The sequence below is a fragment of the Xenopus tropicalis genome, chromosome 5 (assembly GCF_000004195.4).
Source record: "Xenopus tropicalis strain Nigerian chromosome 5, UCB_Xtro_10.0, whole genome shotgun sequence".
NCBI lineage: Eukaryota > Metazoa > Chordata > Amphibia > Anura > Pipidae > Xenopus > Xenopus tropicalis.
Window position 1 is genome coordinate 129,423,746 of NC_030681.2, and position 18,549 is coordinate 129,442,294.

The 18,549-nt window shown below is 41.5% G+C and overlaps 1 protein-coding gene across 1 annotated transcript; it reads left to right on the top strand.

The window, feature by feature from the left end:
- The first annotated feature begins 589 nt into the window (after nt 1–589).
- Nucleotides 590–16,314, top strand: grk7 (G protein-coupled receptor kinase 7). Its single transcript, NM_001127101.1, is given in 4 exon segments — nt 590–1,335; nt 4,753–5,190; nt 8,355–8,626; nt 15,169–16,314. Coding segments are annotated over 4 exon segments (1,656 nt in total). The 5' UTR covers nt 590–729; the 3' UTR covers nt 15,509–16,314.
- Nucleotides 16,315–18,549: the final 2,235 nt, after the last annotated feature.

An 18,549-nucleotide genomic window follows, 5' to 3' on the forward strand; every position in this document is an offset into this window, starting at 1 on the left:
CATAACATGGAATATATTATTATCCATAAGGATTCTTATAACTGACATTCTATAACCCCCTGGCAAAGCTGTTATTCCCAGAAAGGAAACAAGTATAGCCCCAGTAACTCACTGAATATCTCCATGATTAACCAGCATTTCTAGCCCAGCTACATTGGCTTAGAACAATTATTGTTACAGATATTACTTGATTAATCTTGCACCAAACAACAGGTAAATTCTTGCAATCTCATTTAGTCTCTTCACACACACTGGTGCCATGTAGTCGGAAATGCTGTTACACCATTGATGTGTTTTATACTATAATTAACTGGCAGATTAGCAGTCAGTGTGTTATAAGTTCTAACAAACTTACCCAGATTTCAGTGCTGCAGAACAGTGTCCCTGGGGTAACCTGCACATGTGCTGGCTGCTCTCTCCATTGTACCTTGGTGTATGTAATCGCCAGCTATAGATAGCAAAGCAAAAGCTCCTTAGTGCAGAGAAACCTCTTAGCAGTCACTTTCAACAAATGGTACAAGGGAAGGGTCTTAATGAAAATCCCTCTGTACTATTTAATGCCGAAGCTGCAATTGCTCTCTCTGTCACTGTGCCTCTGTCACTGTGCCTGTAGAGAGGAGACACGGCAGCCACTAGTAGACAACCAGAGGGTAGAAGTCACTGGTTCTGTGACCTCTGCCCCTTAAGACTTCCATTTCTTGCTGCACCAGTCAAGTCCCTGGTGCAGCCATGTGTGACATGGGAGGACTAGATAACCTTATAGCCAACACAGCCTATTTGCAGGCTAGGAAAAACAGTGAAGGGGATGCGAAGGAACTGCAAAAGAGGCGCAAAAGCCTGTCTTTGCCTCCACCTGATGTCTCCCGTAAGGAAATTAAAGAAACAATTACCTTGGACTATCAGAGCATCTGTGTGGAGCAGCCCATTGGCCAAAGGCTCTTCAAAGACTTCCTGGCTACAGTGCCAGAGTATAAGCTGGCCGAGGAATTCCTGGAAGAAGTAAAAGATTGGGAGCTAGAGGAAGGCTCGGCCAAGGAGCAGCTCATGGAGAAGCTGGTGAGCAGAAGGTTCAAGGAGCCTGCTGAAGGAAGTCTTAATTTCCTGGGGAAGGACCTCTCTAGCCGTATCCAAAAAGGCCAGAGCAAAGACATGCCAGAACTGATTATGCTTGCTAAAGAAGCAGGGACTGCTTTCCTCATGGATGCACCATTCCAAGACTACCAGAACAGCTCCTTTTATGACCGTTTCCTACAATGGAAAGCATTTGAGAGACAGCAAATCACCCAGAAATACTTCTATGAGTTTAGGATTCTGGGAAAAGGTGGCTTTGGTGAGGTATGTGCAAGTCTGAATATTCATTTTAGCATTTGAGTGGCCCTTCCCATGGGGATGGAAATGTAACCATAGAGTAATGAACAATGTGTCTGTAAGAAGGTGGCACTCTATGGAATTCAAATTTAATTACACCTTAACTAAAGAAGTGCTTCTTGCAGGCAGTAAGTCCAAGTCTAGGATTAGAATAAAAAAACAATGGATTTAACAAATTAGATAGATAGATAGATAGATAGGTAGATATAGATAGATAGATAGATAGATAGACAGCTATCAACCAACCCCATGTCATGAGAAAGGTAATGATCCACCCCAGGCCTTTTTGAGAATTTATTTCATGCTATCATTAAGTGTGAATAGGAATTAAAAACAGGACTAAATCATTATCTCCCTTATAACATGGGGTTGGGGGTTGACAGTTTTGTAGATGATAGATAGATAGATAGATAGATAGATAGATAGATAGATAGATAGATAGATAGATAGATAGATTCCACTCTGCTTTATGGAACACATAAAAAACCAAACTAAGTAACTTTCAGCTACCACTGTAAAATAAACTTATTTTTTACAAGCAGAATAGGACAAGAAAGTTTACACTTACGCTTTCTGGAGAAGCCCTAGTAAGATACAATGAAATTACCATCCACTTGTGCCAATGGAACTAGTAAATCAAAGGTCAAGGAACTTTTGAGCTGGCCTCCCCCAAAGTGTGCGGCTCCAAAGCAGTTGCTAGAAACTCAGCCTGAAGCCATGTTAAGGTACATTTTTGAAGCAAAGACGATGTCCCAGAATATTTCAATAAGTCGAGCATAAAGGCCAGTCAAAATGCATTTTGGATAAGGACCTGTTTCTACCGTGAATGTTGTTTTAACAAAAGAAGGATCATTATTGTGCCAATGTTGCCATATACTGATATTGCGCAACCTCTTTTTGGGGTATAGGGGGCCTTAAGATGGGGGCTTGAATGATAAAAAAAAGTTTAATAACCTCTGAATTAGATTCTCAAAATGAATCTAACTTGATGAAATGTGTGTACAGCAGATTGGTTCTGTTTATATCATGTGAGCAATGAATATGCCTCCTGATACTTGATGACATTCCTTTACATCACCTCAATGAAGAACAGTGAATAACTGGTTACCTTTAGCCCCTTGTGTCTTTGGTTTCCCTTCCCTTTAATCCTCTGCTTGGTTTGCAGAACCACCACCCCTCCCTCCTCATGCTAGTATCTATTTTGGCATATTACAGTATATTACTTTTTAGTCCTGGGGATCACAAAATTGTAATAATAACTGAATAAATTATTGATGCAGCTAGAGATAGATATATATAGACAACAGATTGATAGATAGATGATAGATAGATAGATAGATGATAGATAGATAGATAGATAGATAGATGATAGATAGATAGATAGATAGATAGATAGATAGATAGATAGATAGATAGATGATAGATAGATAGATAGATAGATGATAGATAGATAGATGATAGATAGATAGATAGATAATAGATAGATAGATAGATGATAGATTGATGATAGATAGATAGATAGATAGATAGATAGATAGATAGATAGATAGATAGATAATAGATAGATAGATAGATGATAGATTGATGATAGATAGATAGATAGATAGATAGATAGATAGATAGAAGCAAATTCATATTTTATTCTGTGAGGACTTTTCCTTTGTACTATAAAAGGGTAATATCTGAGTGGCTATATCAATTACTGTTTATACAGTATACACAGTTATATTCAAGTCCAAGGATTTTTATGGATTTCAGTGCCTAGGGAGGATATATTACTCAGTCCTTGATATATTTTACAAAATTGCAAGCACTACTTTGAAGACAAACTGAATTTCGCTTGGGAAATACCCAAATGCCATTAAAAGGAAACCTGCAACTAATGTTATTTTTGTCTTAACTCTTTTTTTAACCTAAGCCTTTAATATAATAATTATGTAATCAATCAAAAGCATGTCACATACTGATAATAAGCCACGTAGGGGTTCTTTATGGTGAGGGCAGTGAGGTTGGGGAATGCTCTGCCTGGTGATTCTGTGATGGCAGATTCTGTTAATGCCTATAAGAGGGGCCTGGATGATTTCCTGAACAAGTATAATATCCAAGGCAATTGTGATCTTGAGATTTACAGTTTGCTAGGATAGATATTGGTATATATAGTTTATAAATGCAAGTCTATAGACAGGTTGGTAAGAGTATGTATATATGTGCACTGGGGTTCACTTGGAGGGGTTGAACCTCATAGACTTGGTCTTTTTTCAACCCAATGTAACTATTTTACTATGTCATAAGAAGTAGGAAAGCGAGACTGAAGTAAAGGTCTTACTCTTGACAGTTGACAAAGCTCCTGCTAAGATGCTTGAGATTACACAAGGTGCACAAAGGTTCTGATTCATGTACAGGACACAAGGCCAGATAAGTAGGCACGTGTCCAAAGAGGCTTAAGAGTAACAAGCCACCAGATGCTGCAGCTAAGGGCACACTTATGTGTTACCTGCTGTTACTGTACTGTAGCTCTGCCAACGCTCAACAAAAATAAAATCTCAGATACAAAATGCTCTAGTGCTACTTCCAGTTTAACAGCCTTAGATTTTTGGGACACTGCTTCTAAAATGTAAGACCCTTTTATGTACCAATCCTACAAGGTATTTATGTAATAGTTAATTAGGGGTCTTTTTGGAAAACATCCTACCTGTCCTTACTTCTGTCTTAATCATGGCTGGACTAAACATGAATAATGTCCTGCTGGAACCCCAAAAACATGTGGTGACTCCCCATTTTATTTATTCCATGGGTGCTACACTGATACTTCTTTCACCTACTAAAGGCCACCCAACATATGCAGTAATAAATACTGAGATCAAGTGACAGATTCAAATTAATGTGGGGACTTCACCAAATTATTATAGAGTATAATAGATCCACCAACCCTTACATATACTGGCAACTGAGATCTAATACTCTCAGTAACCTCCCATCGTTAGCTTAATTTATAAGGGGAGGTTAAAAAACTACTCATTGTTCCCAAACTGTGGGACTGATGCCCCCCCTTTTGGGACTCCTATTGGCTCTCCGAGATACTTCTTGCAGTGTAGTTTGAAGGTCAATAAGATTGACGTTTGAGCAATAATTGCTGTCTAAGGATTGCAAGGTACATTGATGCGGTCTTCTCCAAAAGGGGTCTGATTGGATCAGCCTGATTTACCCGAGCACGTGGTTGGCCAAATCAGGCAGATATCAATTGGGGACCTCAACCAATGAGTGGGTCTATTCATGGTTGACTAGAACTATTTATTATGCTGATGTGCCTGGCTATATCTTGTATAATATGCTGTGAAGGTTTAGAGATTAAGATATTCAATTAAATACAATTTGTGACCATAGGTGTGCGCCATCCAGGTGAAGAACACTGGTCAAATGTATGCCTGTAAAAAGCTGGACAAAAAACGACTGAAGAAAAAGAATGGGGAAAAAATGGCCTTGCTAGAGAAGGAGATCCTTGAAAAGGTCCACAGCCCTTTCATTGTCAGCTTGGCCTATGCCTATGAGACCAAATCCCACCTGTGCCTGGTAATGAGCCTTATGAATGGAGGAGACCTCAAGTTTCATATCTACAACGTTGGGGAAAAGGGAATTGAGATGAAGAGGGTTATTTTCTACAGTGCTCAGATCTGCTGTGGGATCCTGCACCTCCACTCACTGAAGATTGTCTACAGGGACATGAAACCAGAAAATGTTCTCTTGGATGAAAATGGCAACTGCCGGCTTTCTGACTTGGGGCTTGCCGTTAAAGTCAAAGAAGGCAAACCCATAACCCAGCGGGTAGGTACCTCACTGTGTTTGCACTTTGTGTGTAGAGGAACTCAGGAGCCTGAGCTATTTCTTTTGTATTATAAGAACAAGTCTTAAATCCTTGGGATTTGCATTTTGCTAAAGACCTTATGTGGCTATTTAATTTTAAAGACAGATGGTAAGGAGATTTTACTAATTAACCATTTGAAGGCTGCTAAGCTGTGAGTTTATGTAATGAATGTGATTAGTATTTTAACCAGTTACCCTATTCATGGCTGTAGGTTTCACACCTTTAACTTCCAGGAATTTGTGGAATCACAGTGGAATGACATTGGTACAAAATACTAGTAAATCATGGAAACCAGAGAAAGTGATCAGTTTGTAATTGGACATTATAGACTCTTCTATAAGAACTCACAAGCAACAAATCAAATTTGATTTGCATTTAGAATCCAGAATGTTCCAAATTATAGGAACCCTCCCATAGAGTCCATGTAAAGTGAATAATTAAACATTGAAAAGATGATTTGCTGTGTGTCAGTAATAATACAACAATAGCTTGTACTTGAGCCAAACTAAATCAATAATGGTGGGAAAACAATCTTATTGGGTTTATTTAATGTTTAAATGATGTTTAATTAGACTTCAATCTGCAGCAAGGAGCCTTAAATAAAGCAAGTTTCTGTCTACAAACCTTAATATGACTGGACAATGAGAATCTGGGGCCCAGTCTGTGCGTATGGAGTTTGCTGGATATAGAGACCTTTCTAATGACTTCAGGATTTTAATAGAAAGTATGAGGCATGCCTGCACTGTATTAAAGGAGCAACTCTCACTTTAACTCCAGGAAGACAGTCTACAAACCTATTCATTATTTTACTCACTAATTAAGTAATGTACTTATTAAACTGTAGGGTTTAACCTAAGAAGGTGAAGGTCAGGTATGAGATTTCTTATTTGAAAACCCAATATCCAGAAACTTCTGAATTACAGAAAAGCCTTCTCCTATAGAGTCCATTATCAGATTTTATTTATTTCATTTTCTCTGTAATAATAAAACAGTACCTTGTACTTGATGGTAACTAAGCTGCAGGAATCCATATTGGTGGCAAAACAATCCTATTGGGTTTATTTATCAAGAAAATTCTCAGGCTTGTGGGATAATAGATTACAGGCCGTACATTGTTGCATAGTTGAGCAGGTAAAAAAGACATACAGTATATCCATGAAGTTCAACTTTTTATCCAAATAAATGTCTATTTTCTAGAATCTATATGAAGCAGAGCAGTGCTATCATGGTGTGGTGTGGGCCTATTAGCTGGCATAATAATAGACAGACGTACTAAAGGTTGGGGGCAGCACTGTAAGGCCATATTATAGTTTCTGTGCATCACGTTGCATCAGTCACTGAAGGGCCAATACTGCCAAAGTCACTTCTTTCAGGGACAAGAAGTTTTTGTCAATGTGCAGCTGACCACCTTGTTGCCCATCGATCTGTAGACCAATGAACATAAGAGAAGATAAGAACTTTTTTAACTCTAAAGCTGGCCATACATTATAAGATCTAGTTTAGCAAGGTCACCAAAAGAGAGGATTTTTCCCTGATATTTCAATAATATATCGGCCTAATGTGGATGATATTGGGTTGATCTGAGTGTTTGGCGATCACAATGACAGGAATACAGGCTGCTGGGATGAAGAACTGATCTCCTTACAGATATTGGTTGGGTAGGTGTCAGAGGGCCCCATACACAGGCAGATAAGTAGCCAAATCCACCTGAAGAGCCTGAATCTGCTGCTTAAATCTGCTCATGTATGGCCAGCGATTCAACAGGCTTTGCTCTTTGGCTAGTAGTTAAAGTATAAGTAGACCTTTAAAAAATGGAATGTAAAATTGATCAGGGTGTTTTTTCAGCACTTTTGCAATTATTTTTTATTCAGTTTCAGAGCTAGTTATGTTTCATTAAAGGGGATATATACCATAAATTTTTACAATGCAGTAGACCATGTAAAATAACGTAAAATAGAAGGAATTGCTTTTATTTTAATACCTTTGGGTTCCAATATGTCCATAACTGCTTGAAAACTGTGCTCTACCCAGACCTTATGGCAGCTTCCGGTTTAGACTCTTTAGTATGTAGCTCAGAGCCGCCGGCCCTCACAGACTTCTATGACACCCTCACCTACTTAAAGTGAAGTGGGCGGGGCTTAGCGAGCTCACAGACAGTCCGTTCCTGCTCTACTCACCCCTCTCCCCCGCCCCTCCCCTCCCCTGGCAGCAGCACAAGCAGAGAGACACAGAAGGAGGGAGGGGTTTGCTGCTGCTGCTGAGTAAAGCCTGTCAGTCAGTGCTGTGACCACTTCCTGTGGGAGACTGAAGGACACTCCCATGTCTCATTTGGCTCTGACTTCTGATCAGTGAGCTTGTGTATGCAGCTCTCATATAATGGCAGTTTTAGGAGGTAAAATGCTTTCAAAACATCTTTCTTTCTGCATCATTTCACATTTTGAGTGAGGATGAATATTATAACTGAATATGAACTTTATATAAAATGTCTCCTTTAACTGTCAATATAATGAATTTTGTAACAACAATGTCACCTGCTGGTCGGTCCCTGTAACTGTACAGTCAGTGACAGTCAAGGAGAAATACCTTCAGAAGGGAAACAGAGAAGAGTTCTGATGTTGCTCTGCTCAGGAAGGAGATGGGAAAGGGCATCTGAACAAGATTAGAGCAATTCTCTGAAGGTACTTCCTTCCACAGGTGTATCTCTCTGACTGTACAGTTACAGGAACTGACCAGCAGGTGGCACTGTTGTTACATAATTCATTATATTGGCAGTTGATAAAAACCTAAATAGCTCTGACACTGAAAAAATAATTAATGTAAATTGTAAAAGTGCTTAGAAAAACACCCTGAGCAATTTTACATTCATTTTTTTCATAATCACTATCCATCACTATAGCATTTGTAGTGGTTTCAAATCCACATCAAATAAAATCACTGAATATCAGTCATCAGGAGGTCTGATATAGATTTTCCTGTAAGTGTATAACCCATATATTTAAGGAGGCTGCGCTGCAATCCAACTGACTGCCATCTGGTTGCCTTGGTAACAGAGGGCAGTTATCAGATAACATATTTTATCAGGTTCAGTCATTGCTGTTTTCTTTGTTTTTTTGGGGGGAAACAGGCTGGAACTAATGGCTACATGGCTCCCGAAATCCTTACGGACGAGGATTATTCCTACCCTGTAGATTGGTTTGCCATGGGGTGTAGCATCTATGAGATGGTTGCGGCTCACACCCCCTTCAGAGACCCAAAGGATAAGACCTCCAAGGAAGAGCTGAAAAGAAGGACATTAGAAGACGAGGTTGGGTTCCAACACCAGAACTTCACAGAAGAGGCAAAGGACATCTGCAGGCTATTCCTAGCCAAGAAACCACAAAACAGGCTTGGGAGCAGGTGAGATTTGCACTTATATCTACTTTCAGTGAAATCTCAGTGGGGGCAGTACATGGGGGGCCCCAGCTTGTTTCTCATTTAGATGTGCAAGCACCAAGGGGTACAAGGGGCCCTGTACTTAACACCTGCCTATGTCAGTAGATCGCTGCCTTACACCCCATTGTACAATGGACCTTGATTAGATGTTTAATCCAGCACGACATGCAGAGAGCAGACTTCCCAGTGTAAATGGGACCAAGGCTTTCAGTTATTTGTCATTTAACACAATAGCATGGAATGATCAAAAATGCTAGGAACCTGAGCAGGGTTGGACTAAGGAGTGCGAGGCCCACCGGGGGCTACTACCCTGCTACCCCAGTTGCCCCCACACCCCCTCTGGGGCACTGCTGCCTGCCAGCTCACCCACCACCAGCCCCTTCCCCCCGCATACGTGATTGGGGGAGGGAGGGCAGCCTGGGAGCAGCAGGTTAGGGCAGGCAGGGATCGGGTCTGGGGGCCCACGGGGTTCTTTCCTAGTGTCCCGCCGACCCAATCCGACCCTGAACGTCAAATGTTCCCTAAAAATACCCAGTTCATTTTTGGGCCCAACAATTTGAGGCCAAGGGTTGTTTTCCAATGTAGACAGTGGGTGGCAACTTTTAGTGATTCCCATTGTTTTGAACGGAGCTCCTTCGCAGGGGAAATTAAATTGGAAAAAGTAGCGTGGATAAGCAAGGTTAGTTGAAGAAGAGCAAGAAAAAAGTGTTTAAATATGAATTTCTAGAATGCAACATGCACAAAGAAATACAAAGAAATAACTAGAGTGCTATTAAATCCTGTGCATTGAAATGAAAGGGATTGCATCAAAGCTAATGTATGTGCTTTACAAGGCATAAACACAAAACAGGTGAATATATAAATCTTTGCTTAAAGGAGAAGGAAAGGAAAAAACTAAGTAAGTTTATCAGAAAGGTCTATGTAAATACAGCCATAAGCACTCACAGAAACGCTGCACTGACTTCTCTGTCAAAAGAAACAGGATTTGTTGTCTCTTTATTTTCCTGTGCCAGAGACACGCAGCTCTCTCCCCTCTCCTGCTCCCCCCTCCCTCAAGAATGCTAAGAACTCACTCCCCCCCCTTAGGAATGTGGATCTGAGCCAATCAGCAGGAAGCTGACTCATAGTCTTACTAACTGAGCATGTACACCAGTCTAGGTCTCGGTGCAGGAGTGAGGCATTATGGGAACTTTCTTTACACAGCTCACCTTTTTTTTTCCTATGAGGCTTCTGATCATCTGAACAGGTGGAATATGGGGAGACTTAAGGGCACTATTGAGAGAACTGAAGGTATGCCTGCAGCTTAGTGCCTAGGTGATTTTAATTCACAGTCTGGATAAGGTCCCTGACCTGAAGAGCTTACAATCTATTAGCTGTGTGATGACTTCTTACTTTATGCTGCCACAAGCTGTGCAATGTAGTAGGTGCCTTTGATCAGATGATAGGGTAAGCACATACGTCCCATGCAAAGATAATAATAATACTTTATTTGGGAACTACTACTACAATACTGGAAGGACTTCCTTAAAGGGTGAACTAATACCATCACTTTGCATGACTCTTTTCCTCAACTTATGAGTACATGGAAACATTAGACACTTGATTGGAGTCTGTTTGGCCTACTGTACACGCACTGTCCCATACCACAATGTCCATGCACACTATGCCCTTAGGTTGTGGAAGTGACTTTATGTGTACGGGTCCGTGTGATGTCACTTCCACCAGAAGCATCTGGAGGAATGTGGGGCAGCACCTGAGGGCCATCCCCATAAGGCTGCCATCCTAGGCACAGGCCCTTGGGTGCCTATATAGGTATATATGGGGGGGGGGTGCTAGGCACTGGGCACTTGTCATTTTGTCCCACTGCTGCGGCTGCTGCATTGTCAGAGTGCATGTACGCTGATACGTGTGGGTGCGCCCAGAGTCGGACTGGGACCCCAGGTGCCCACTAGAAAACCTTAGACCATAGGCCCACTATCCATACTATTTTTCCTCCTTTCCTCACCCAACCTCTTTATTCTCCTAGTCTCTTTTATGTATATGCTAACATCTATTCTTCCATCTATTTCTCCTCTTTGTTCCCATTCAGAAATAGGGACTGACCATGAAGCAGGCCAAATGGTCAGAATGGGGTTACACAGTAAGCAGGCATGTTATGCAGGTTGTATTTAAACAAATCACACACCCTTTTGTCAGCATACATTATTTATAAAAGACCAGATACATAGTAGTTTGTTTATAGTCCACACAGTGAAAAAGTGCTCTGGACTATTTGGACTTCCAGTCCTCTATTTGGCTGTATGAATTATGCTGAGCAGCAAGAGCTAAAATCCTTTTTCATCTTCCACTGCTGCAAAACCATTTGCTTGCAAATCACAAGTTCTCTCATCTTTCCAGCAGGTGGCGCTGTGCTCCCCAGTTGGATCCAGTACATGACATAATTGTTCTTTATACCTAATGGTGCAGTTTGTAAAGGCTGCAGAGAAAATCCCTTCTGGTACTTTGCAGGGGGACTGTGACTTTGGAGCGGCATTGGTAAAGCACATACATCAGCTCCTTATTCCAACGGCTTTCAGTGCTATTCCTCTATTGATATGGCATCAAGCCTTGCAATTGTCTCACACAGAATCATTCAAACATATTTTGGAAATATTTTTAATACGATGACAATATAAAAATCATAGTTATCATGTATTGTAGACCATAAGCAACTGAATAGCCTGCTTATCTGGTTCTTTAAATCTAGCTGTGCATTATAATAGCTCACACAAATGCATAAAAAACCATGTACTGTATCGTTATTTAAGGTCATTTAACAAAACATACTTTGTTCAGTGTTATAATTCTTTTAACATAGCCATATACATATAATAAAAAAAAATCCCTTATTGATTATATTATTCTTGCTCGGCAGAGGGCTTGTGTAGGCTAGGTCTGTAAATACAGCACATAGGCCCCACTTGTCTTTATTTTCCCTAATTAGCATTAGCCACATTAGCAGCAGTTAAACCAGCCCTATTTGTCTGTCGCTGCTCCTCCTCGAGTCCTGTGGGAAAAGCACTGCTTATAGTAGATATAAAGGGTTGTTTACAAGGATCCTGGACGTGAGTGCTGGAGCAGTAAGTGGCAGAAAAGGTCATTTTTAGAGGCAGAAATTGAGAGAAGGGCAGGGCACAGAGTGCAAAAAACATGGCAATCTGCCCGGCTCTTCATCAGTGTTATGGCTCCTTCAGGAATGACACAACAAGGTCATATACATCTATAAATCAGGATCTAAAGGTTTCCCAGGACAATAATCAGCATCTTTTCCATAAATGTGAATTATAGCTGTTACCACTATCTTTCCTTAAGGGTCGGTTCACTTACGGCACCAGGGCCACTCCTGCCACTGAGTTACTAGCTGCGCCAAATAACCGCCTCTGGTAACTTTTAGAGCTGAATTTACGCACAGAGCGGGTGTGTGTGGGGCGGCATTGGGTCTGCTACCGTAGGCGACAGCAGCCCCAGAAATTCCTCTGTAGGGCACAGATTTTTTAAAAAAATATCTTTATTTTTCGTTACAATAATGTGTAGATGAACATTTTTAGGTACAGTCAGAGTAGTGCAAATTGTCATTATAATTTCTTTTATTACGTAGTAAAAATACAATTTATTTGAATACAAACAGGAAAGCGAAGCCACAAAACAAGAAAAAATGGAAAAAAAATAACTCCAATAACAATGTAAGAATTGTAAAGGTGCCCATACACGCACCAATATTATCGTATGGCATGAGGATTCATACAATATTCAGTGCACATATGGTGAGTTAATGAGGCGACTGTTATCGGCAAAAGCCTTGGATATCTGTTGTTTCGTCAATGGGGCAGGTCTGCACCCGAACATCGGCAGTTGATTAATGCTGAATCATCAGATAGGGGTAGGATTCTATTGTTTCTTCCTGCATATCTGACAATTCAGCTCTTAACGTTAGTGGAGTGGATGAACAAATTGTTATAGTAACGTGTATGGCCACCCTTACCCTGTGTCTAGCCTAAAGCTTTTGTAATAGATGTGGGGAGAGTGATAAGGATGAACAAGTGGGGGTTTTAAAGGGGGGAAAATGTGGATCTCTGTAAATTAGTTTGAGAAAGATGTCGTAGAGAGGTCTGTGTTTCTTTATAGTCAATCCATGGCTGCCAGATTGTTATATGATCCTCCCTTTTATCTTTTAAGATAGCAAAAAGAAAAAGCATTTCTTTAATGTAGTTTACTCTGGAAATGAATTGTGACAGTGACAGAGTAGGGAAAATCCAGTTTAGAGCTATGACCCAAGCTGCTGCCCATAGTTGTGATAATAAGGTCTTTGCTGATTTAGGGAGCAGGCCTGGGTATGGAAGGTTTAATAGTGCATATTCAGGATGAAGAAGGGAGTGCACAAAGCTTGTGACGTTATGTGAGTTATATCAATCCAAACTATTAGGCATGGCCCTGAGTGTTTGTAATCTCCTTTATATGTGCAGCCTTGAAACCAATTTGGGAAGTAGATTATATGGCATTTTTGCTTTTAGAGGTGATCACTTTGTATGTCATTTCTCAAATTTTAGTATTAGGTGATATCTTTTGAGTAGACTTCCATAATTTGATCCATTGTTTTGAGGGCCAGGCAGTGGCGTAACTAAGGCCCACGCACATACTGCAATGTGGGGGGGCCCTGAGTTCTGAAGGGCCTTACTGCCACCAAGAACTGAGGGGACCTACAAGCGCTTGCCGCCCCTGCTGCTTCTGGGTCCTTGCCACGTGCACCCAAAAGTGACATCACGTGCCGTGGTAATATCAGGGGGGCCCCACAAACTTTGGTTACACCACTGGGACCAGAGTAGGTTGAATTTTTTTTCCCATGCTAGCATATAGGAGGTGGAAATATCTGACTCCACTTCTGTAAGTTGTGAGTATATCATATCCCATACAGGAGGGTTTGTGTGGATGTTGAGAGACATAGAAGTGAGAGTGGAGAGTATCTCAAGTACTCTTCTTGGGGAATAGATAGTGTCCCAAAGAGAAGTCAATGACTTAAGCCTCAAGGGGGTCAAAAGATCATATAATTTAGTACATTTGTGGAATGACCCCCATTGAAATGCCTTATGTTGTAAGCCTGGGGGGAAATCGGGGTTTCCTATAAAAGGGTGTATGTAGCTATTAATATCTCTTGGGATTAGTTTACTTTTTAGTGTATTCCAGATTGTATATGAAACGTAATAGGGTTAGTAATAGTACATTTCTGGATATTACTGGTTGTGGCATTTTCCATTCCCACCCATCTAAGGGTATAATGCCATTGAATGGTCTGTGCAAACCTGGCTGCACTGTAGTCATTTTTAATGTTTGGAGCTTTCAGTCTACCTTGGTGGGGTAGCCAGTATGGAATGTTTTTATTAAGTCTATGGAATTTTTGCTTCCAAATGAAATGTAATATATGTCTTTGTAACTGAGTAGCATCTGATGTTTTAACTGCTTTGGGCAATGCTCTAAATAGATACAGGATCTTGGGTAAGACAATCATGTGTACAGCAGCTTTGCACCCAAAACAAGAAATATTAAGGGGGTTCCAATCTGACAAAAAGTTTTGCAATTATTTATGCATGGGAGAAAATTGGACTTATATAGAGAATTATATATTTTTGAGATCTTGAGCCCAAGGTTATCTATACTGATTGTTCACCAATGAAATGGGAAATTAAATTATAAAAGTTTTAATTGTGGTTTTGTAATGTTAACTGGTAAAGTGTCTGTTTTGGATATTCACCAGAAGTTTTAGCAAATTCATTGAGAAGGGAAAATAATTTATGAAGGCTCCTCAAGGGTTTGGTAAGGGTTAGAGATAAGTCATCTGTGTAAAGGTTGAGTTTATGGAATAGTTTCCTTTGGTCATATCCAGATATTTTTACTGTATATCATTTCATATAAGGTGGGCAAGAGGTTCAATTGCCAGGGCAAATAATAAAGGTGATAAGGGACAACCCTAGTGAGTTTTTCTAAAGATGGGTATTTCTAAGGATTGCCATCCTAGGAGTTTTATGTTAGCTAAGGGATTATGATATAATACTCTGGCACATGGGGAGATTAGTCGCCCGCGGCAAAACTCCCTGTTCGCGGGTGACTAATCTCCCCGAGTTGCCTTCCCCCTGCCATCCCACCGGCGAACATGTAAGTCGCCGGCGAGATGGCAGACGCGGCGGGGCGATTTCAGGAAATCGCCGAAAAAGACTCGCGAATAAGAACTTTGCCTCAAAGGGCATTTAAATAGGGGCAGCAAATATCCACCCCTGGTACCTACTGAGAGATGACATTCTGATGTAAGAAGTCCAACATGTAACTCACCGTATGGTCCCCGTAAGCCTAGATTTGTCATTTGCCAATACTGATATGACATATCCTACCATATTAACCAGTGAATGGCAGAGATACAAGTAAAAAGTATATTCCGAGTGTGCAAAACTCTGACTGTGATAACCTCTATCTTACAGGACCAATGATGATGACCCAAGGAAACACTCCTTCTTCAAATCAATCAACTTTCAAAGGCTTGAGGCAGGGATGGTCGACCCCCCATTTGTACCAGACCCTTCTGTGGTCTACGCCAAAGACATCTCAGATATTGCTGACTTCTCTGAGATCAAAGGAATTGAATTTGATGACAAAGACGCTAAGTTCTTTAAAAGGTTCGCAACAGGGGCTGTACCTATCAGCTGGCAAAAGGAGATCATAGACACAGGACTGTTTGATGAGCTCAATGATCCATCCAGGGAAGCATCAGGCGGAGGTGGGAACAGTGGTGAAAAGTCAGGGGTTTGCTCTATTCTTTAGATGCTCCTCTAGACATCAAAGTGTGAAGAATATTAAAAATTAAAAATGGCACCTTGGAGGGTGACAAAAGGCTTCATGGGCAAGTGCACCAAACAGGAGCTTTCCACCAATAACTAATGAGATCTTCAGCCAAAGACCACTAGCTGCCATAAATAAATACATGAATATATAAGTATACTGTATACTCATCAATATTAGATAGGTACAAAGTGTCCCAACAGTGTGTGTAGGAAGTCCTCACAACAGGTCTAACGGCTGCACCATAAATAGGAACAACTGTGTCAGCTCAGGGTTGTATTTAATTTAAAACAAGGGATGAAATGCACAGCACTTACCACTCAGAGGGAAATGGTTTAACATACTAGAGCCAACCTTTCCATGCTTTATGATTAAGGGCAGTTCCTGCACACGTATGGAAGGCTTCCTAGATCTGAGTTGTTACAGCTGTGCCCTTTATGTCGGGGCACAAATAAAGATGCGGTTTATTTATAACTCTCCCCTGTTTATGCGTTAAAGGGCGGCTCTTGTGGGGATGTGAGAAGGTTTTTACTAGAAAAGCCACCTTTGGAGTTTAATCAGCAGCAGTCAGTTAGAGCAGAGAACCGATTCAGAAATATGGGCCAGCGTGCCCTATCTAGATCCTTCCCTAATGTTTATTGCAACCATCGATCTAAAAATGTCTTTTTATTTTTGGAAAATTCTCTAAATATATAAATGTTTTGGGGGATTGTGGCTTGTGGCAAAACAGATTGTGCTGACTTAAAGTTTTGATGGTTTTTTATTAAAGTAAAGAAGCTTAAAACAAATATTAGTTAAGCTCCTGTCTTTAACCAACAAGAGGAACAAGTGTATTCCCAATGCAGAGAATTCTGTGTGTGATTAGTGCGTTGTGGCATGGTGTAGCACTCATTCACTGCATATCTACAGTATATACAGTACTTCCACTGCTTATTTGCACATTGTGAGAGCTGTGTTTGATTGAATTGGATGTTTGTGTGACATATATATGTATTAAATATAAACATGTACAGAACTAGTGTAAGCCAGTGATATTGGGTGTCTATCTGGAAAGCAAGATCAGTTCTATTTGCAGGGTCAGACTGGGGTTTGCAGGGCCCAGTGTGGCTGCCGCCCCAGGGGCCCCCACTGTGACCCCCACCCACCCCCAACAGGGGCCCCCACCACCTGCTAAACCCCTTCCCCCAGAGCATGCGTTCATTATACTTACCTTTGGTGCGATTATTCACAATGCTCGGGACCTGGGGTTTTCCAGATAGGGAGGGGGTCTTTCTGTAATTTGGATCTCCATACCTTAGGTCTACTGAAAAAACATTAATTAAACCCAATAGAATGTTTTGCCTCCAATAAGGATTAATTATATCCTAGCTGGCATCAAGTACAAGGTACTGTTTCATTATTACAGAGAAAAGTGAAATCATTTTTAAAAATGTGAATTATTTGAATAAAATTGAATCTATATGAGATGGTCTTTCCATAATTCAGAGCTTTCCGGATAACTGATCCCATGCCTGTATTATGCTATACACAATACTGCACATCAAACTAAGTAATGTTTTACATCCCACTGTATCCCACTGTGTAGAGTATACACCATATTGTACATCAAACCTAGTTATGTACCTCAGACCAAGTAACACCAATTCAGTCCTAATCTAGATATAAGCTCTACTGTATGAGACCTTGTCAGGGAATAACCCCTGCTGTGTGAGTAGTTACAGTATACATAGCACTGTACAATACACAATATTTAGGAGGTAAGCTTTAGAGCAGGCAGAGCCTCAGGTAATTAGGTGGGACAGGTTGTTCAGCTGAAGCAAGGACCGCACACTAAATTCAATTCCACTGACCCCCAATGAATGAGACGCTAATACATTCAGTGCTGCTGGCTGAAGGAACACGGTGTATTCAGCCTCACACTAAGATGAATGGTACCTTAGAAGAGCCTTGAAATTGTTGGACAACAGTGCTTGGGTAATTGTGCAACACAAAAGGACTTCCTGGGCTCGTGGAGGGACTGGTAAGGAATAGTAAGTGCAACCAGATGCCCAGTGAAAAGGTTCACTGTTACGCTGGGGAACGGCCAGATCCTGTTCCTGCAAGCAGGGGACAAAGAGGAAAATCAGGACAGTGACTTATTAAATCCCTTTAATGGGCCTGATTGGAAACACAAGCATGTATCAAGCATCTCTACTGCATTGTTTGCAGCATAAAGGTCTAATAATCCACTTGTGCTTGAAGGGTGCATGGCTCTCACATTGCAAATAGTGTCATTCAGCCACTTACATGACCTTTGGGTATGTCATGCTGCTTGTGAGTGACTTACACTGAACCGACAAGCCTCTTATGGATCATTAGAATATGCTCTATACATATCCCATAGCTCAGGAATGCTCACTATATGCTGAGAAAGCTGCTGGATGATTCTGGGTGATGTAGTTTAACAACAGCAGGTGAGACACAGGCTGACGGCCCTTACAGCAGATTTTTGGCTTTGCTTGTACATAATGAAAACAACTACAGGTAGCCTTCCCAACCAATGGCCCTCCCAACCAGTGGCCTTCCCAACCAGTGGCCTTCCCAACCAGTGGCCTTCCCAACCAGAGGCCTTCCCAACCAGAGGCCTTCCCAACCAGTGGCCTTCCCAACCAATGGCCCTCCCAACCAGTGGCCTTCCCAGCCAGAGGCCTTCCCAACCAATGGCCCTCCCAACCAGAGGCCTTCCCAACCAGTGGTCTTCCCAACCAGAGGCCTTCCCAACCAGAGGCCTTCCCAACCAGTGGCCTTCCCAACCAGAGGCCTTCCCAACCAGTGGCCTTCCCAACCAGAGGCCTTCCCAACCAGTGGCCTTCCCAACCAGAGGCCTTCCCAACCAGAGGCCTTCCCAACCAGAGGCCTTCCCAACCAGAGGCCTTCCCAACCAGTGGCCTTCCCAACCAGAGGCCTTCCCAACCAGTGGCCTTCCCAGCCAGAGGCCTTCCCAACCAATGGCCCTCCCAACCAGAGGCCTTCCCAACCAGTGG